This window comes from Montipora foliosa, chromosome 2, assembly GCF_036669935.1.
Source record: "Montipora foliosa isolate CH-2021 chromosome 2, ASM3666993v2, whole genome shotgun sequence".
NCBI classification, from domain to species: Eukaryota; Metazoa; Cnidaria; class Anthozoa; order Scleractinia; family Acroporidae; genus Montipora; species Montipora foliosa.
The window spans coordinates 10751896-10756895 of record NC_090870.1 but is presented as its reverse complement, the minus strand read 5'-3'; the positions used below and the strand labels follow the sequence as shown (position 1 = coordinate 10756895).

At 38.8% G+C, this 5000-nt stretch overlaps 1 protein-coding gene across 1 annotated transcript in view; it reads right to left on the bottom strand.

Annotated features, from left to right (window-relative positions):
* LOC137992399 (exocyst complex component 5-like) overlaps positions 1–5000 on the bottom strand; it is a 33762-nt gene that overhangs the window by 27738 nt on the left and 1024 nt on the right. The window contains exons 2-3 of the mRNA XM_068837730.1: positions 4367–4609; positions 421–615 (exon numbers count right to left, since the gene is read on the bottom strand). Of these exons, the coding sequence (XP_068693831.1) occupies positions 421–615; positions 4367–4609 (438 nt within the window). The remainder of the gene's footprint in view (positions 1–420; positions 616–4366; positions 4610–5000) is intronic.

Here is a 5000-nt window from a genome sequence, read left to right as displayed (position 1 = left end):
TGGTTTATGTTAAACATACATTGAATACAGATCAATCATTTGCTAGCAAATGACAAAGAGAAAGACAATGTGTGGTGATTTCTTGTCATGAGAAGTGGTTCCTTGCGAAGGTCATGCTAACCCTCATTAAAAGATAAAATATAAATTTAAAGCTTAATACCATACTTTGTGAATACATTAAGTCTATACCCAGCCATTTATGCTATGTCATGCAATCACAGAGTTTTATCCCTGCATTTAGTAAAAGAGTATCTCAGTCTCTACACCTGGGTGAAGAAAGACAAGAAAATTAATGCTTAATTGTCTAGTACAGAAAGTTCTGGGAAACAACATGACAATAGACAAACCTGTTGGCTTAATAAAGTAACCACAACACTTAGAACACTGCCTTCAAACACAGTCTAAATTCAGTTCACTTACCTGAAATTGGTCATGGAAAACAGGCGACACCAGGTTTCCACTGGCAAACTCATCAAAGTACTTCATAAGCTCTTGAGCTTCAATTGCGCGTGACCTTGGGGTGTTGATCCCCTCAAGTTGATCTCCCAAGTGAACAACCTTAGTGGCAACATAGTTTATTCTGTCATCTAGCTCTTGAAACAGCCCAGATGCAGTCTGTGTAAGAGAATAAAGACTTCTTTACAAAATGAAGTGATTTGCAGGGTTCTCCCAGAAATTTGAAGAAGCTGGTGAAAATTGCTCTCCTTGCCAAGATGGCCCAAAAAATTCATATACATTTTCCCTGAGTAACCAGTGTGCCCAGGTGAATGAGTAGATGACAATTTTTGCAGGTTGCTGGAGCTTCTGGAGAACCCCGACTTGACTACATAAGAAAAACAGAATGGTTCTTGTCTTTGACATACAGTACACATTCCTGCATCTATATGCTGGTAAAGTGCAATCTTGATTATCATAACTCTTCTCAGTTAAGAAGGTGTAATTGGTTGTTTTGGAACTCGCCCCAGTCCTTTCTTGGAAAATGATCATTTTGAAGCCAAAATTGCCCCTTTGCCATCCATTTATGATCATGTTGCAAAGAAACGAGCATGGTGACTGCCTATTTTTAATGGTTTTATTTGTAAAACATATTTTAAGGAGAAAAAAAGTTGGATATTAGAAGTTGTAATAAATATTTACATACATGTATAAAAATTAATGATGTGAAACTGCATTTGGAGCCAGACACTGAGTGCAAGGTGATGACTAGCTGTCCAATTTGCTTACATTTCTTTGCAAGATTGAGCAATTTGAAATCACTATACTTATTCAAGATTATAGCCCAGACAAACAAGTAGGTTCAAGTTTTCATAATAAAATTATTATTATCAGTAGCTTTTGCTACATAACGACAATTTTTTTCCGTTGATCTAGTTTCGAACGCTTCTCACATAATTCAGTAAAAAACACTTAGAATAAAGTGCATACAGCATGAAAACAAGCATGGTGACCCCATCTTTTTATTGCATTAATTTTTTAATGTCCTGTGTATAAATATCAATTGTGCCAGGTTTGAAAAAATCTGGTTAGTACATCAAGAGGCTTTTCAAAACTCATCAACAATAGATGAGCTTGGGAGTTGGTTGAAGGTACAGCATATCTGTTGTGTAGCAAGGAGGCATCCATGGCAAACCCTGCGAGCAGCCACCACCAAACCTAACTGCCTCACCCCCAGCCCTGGAGACAAGGACGGGGCAGCAATGCAGGGAGGAACAGGAAACCCCCAACTCCATAAACCTCAAGCACCAAGGTACTGAGCTCAGAGGAACAGTGATGGATGGAGGTCAGGCGACCTACATGACATTGTAGTAAACCTGCCAATGCGAGAAGAAAGTACCACTGACAAACGGCAAAAGGCAGAAGCAATGGGGGCACAGGAAAAAAAACTCAAAAGGGAGCAGATGGCCACAGGAAGAACCACTGCCAGAAGGAGTGAGTGAGTGATGATCATAGAGTTCATGAGTAAACAAGTCTTATCCTCAGTCTTTAATCCTCAGTCTTATCCAAGACACAGTCTTGCCAGATGGTTCTGGCAAGACTGAGGATATAAAGGTACATGTATCAAGACTGCCCCACACTGAAGCTCCAGCAGTGCAAAAATTGTAGAGCTGCACATTCATCGAGGACCAATCTACCAAATTGGAAGCTGCAGCATGCTTGTGAAAAGCTTCTGTCATACACAAGCCACATGCACCGTTAAATTAAACTGATGGTAAGTGTAAAGGATAAGAAGTTTGTAGCAAGTTTAACTTAAGAAGTCCTTCCCACGATGGGGAAAAAACGAAGTAAGGAATTACCATGAAAACAGAGAAAGCGTCAGCCCAAGAGGTCTGCATCCTTGATGTACAGTATCAGCGATTTTCTTTCTTTTTTTTGGTCTTTGAGTGAAGTGAACAATAGGCATCTGTCCAAGAGCACACGAGATCAGGGTTTGCAATGTTGGTAGCCAACAGATCACTCAAGTTGATACTGTATATTTCCCAGCCACAATCTGATTGACAGTCTTAACAGGTAAAGTGTATAGGAGAATCCCATCCAGCAACGAAGGGCTGTTGAAGGGGTAACCCAGGAGACCAACTCAGGGGATTGAAAGGCCAACCCAGGATGGTACAAGCCTTAAAGCTACTGTAGAGCTCATGGGAATAAGTGGGGTCAAATCAAAAAAAGGTGTGAAGTCAGATGCTGGCAAAAAATAAGAATAAGAAGATATATCGAAGAAGGTTCTGCAGCCAAAGCAGCTTTCATACTAGACCACTTTCTTAAATGGCAACCTCCTTTACATTCTTTTGTATTTATATTAATTAGACCTACAGCTCTCATTTTGAAACAAATATTCTTTTGAAATTTGCTCATTGTAGTGAGGATCCCAAGGCTTATTAGCATTAAAACAGATGAGTATTTTATTTGGCCACCATTATGATAGAGGTCAGCATTGACAACTGCAGCCAGAACGAAGGACCTAGCATGGGAGGTGAGGTGCTAGCCGAGGCAAGCGAAGGTTAAAGTGGACAAGTGCAAAACCACATCAGTGCGGGGTAAAACGGAAACCAATGTTCATTGTTGAATGTGACTATTAAAGAGGGTCACTGAATGGCCGTTATCAGTCTGGTGAGAAGCAAAATTTGCAAGCAAAAATGACCATGCAAGCAGGCCAGCAATTGAGCAAAAGCAAGCGCCACCACAAGGAGCTCCTGCAAAGATTCCAGGGCCACCCCGTAGCCAGTCCAGGGGTGGCTGCTGAACAGCATTGCCTCAATTTTAACTTTGCCTAAATTACCTATATAGCCACTAAAATGTACTATTTGACCTGCTTTCTGCTAATGTAAGGGTACATTTAGCATTCTGTTGTGCCAGCGCAGAGTCTACTTTCTCCAGTAGTTATTCATTTTTTCATTTTTATTCATTTATTTTATTCGCCATAAGGGGTACAAGAGAGAGAAGAAAAAAAAAAAGTCTTACTTTGTACAATCTCATGGCGAGGAAGCCCAAAAGAAGCCAGCAGGCTTATAGAGAATGGGCTCCCTCAATGGAAAGCTAGACTGTTTACAGAAAGCTTAATGTTTAGTGCCAAATAGTTTCTGGTTTTTAGCATTTCCTTTATTGTTTTTATTAAAAGTTTCCTTGATTTACATAATTCTGCACTTCTGTGATCAAAGCAACGGATATGTTTGTTCACATATAGCAAAAGGAACAATGCATTCACTATCTTTTCTATTATAATTATGTACACATGTATCCTTTGTTTTACACTATTATTTTAAGGAACATGTTTAAGGTACGTTTCAGTTTTAGTGTGTCAGTGTGTAAAGATCAAGACTTATAACTCAATGTTTTCTCTACTTTGTGAATTCCCCAAGCAGACAAAGAAGTAAGTTTCGTAGACCCTTTTTTTTACTTTATACTTGATTATTATATACAGTTTATGCGTGTCCCTGAATTTCATGTTTAAAGATTGATTAGTATTTAGTTACTTAAATTTAGTTTTATCGTTACATTTTAGTTTAAATTTCGAAACTTCTTTACTTCACTTCGCAATGTTATGTTACACCTCGTCAGTTTCACTTCATCGCTTCATTACTTTGCACACCCTCATAAATCACAGTATTTGTGGTGATATGGGCTTATTGAGTTTCAGGTTCCCCAATAGATCTTCTTCATAAATGAGGTTCAATTTGTAATAAATCTTTTGTCCAAGTGCAAATACATGTAATTAGCCTACCAAGCCTCTATACCAGACAGTGAATTGAAAAGAACTCTTGCTCTTAAATGAGGCTTGGTAGGCTAATTGGCACATTTTGTATGAAAGTTCAGAAAAGTTAAACTGTTTAACAATTTTTTTTTTAAATAATGGGTTAGAAGCAAAGTAAACCTTATAAGTTGTTTCAAGTTCTCTGGCTTTTTGCTTGTGTTCCTCCTGCTCTTTTGCACAAAGTTCCTCAAGTTTGTTGATTCTCCCTTGCATCTTTTCATCCAAAGCTGTCAGTTCAAGGATGGTCTTTTCAAACACATCTGACAACGTTCTGGGATCAAATGCATCAGCTCCACCCTTGGACCCGCCACCAACGACAGTGCTTGCCAGTCGCTCCACATATTCGTAAGCATCAAAATCACCCTTCAAATGGAAAATACAATTCTCGTTACAAATGTTGAGGTCCATTAAGGGGAGTGGCACTTACATGTAACTACAGAAAGACAATGGTTGCTAAAGAAGCTTTTTAGTCAAAAAGCCCCACAAGGTTGCATGGATGGTTCTATAAAGTAACTTTTTCAATGGAATTGTGACATCACGTCAATCAGAAGGCGCATATACAATCAATTAGTCCAAGTACTCTGCGGTGCATTCCAAAGGAAAACAGGTAAAGGCTCTCACGAAACAAAGGGAAGAGGTGGTTTTTTCACCAGATGGGAGCCGTTCCAACATTTTTTGTAAACTGTAAAATGGAATTTCTATTTGGACAAAAAATGGAACTGTTATTTCAAAGTTTACATGTATCAAAGGAGAG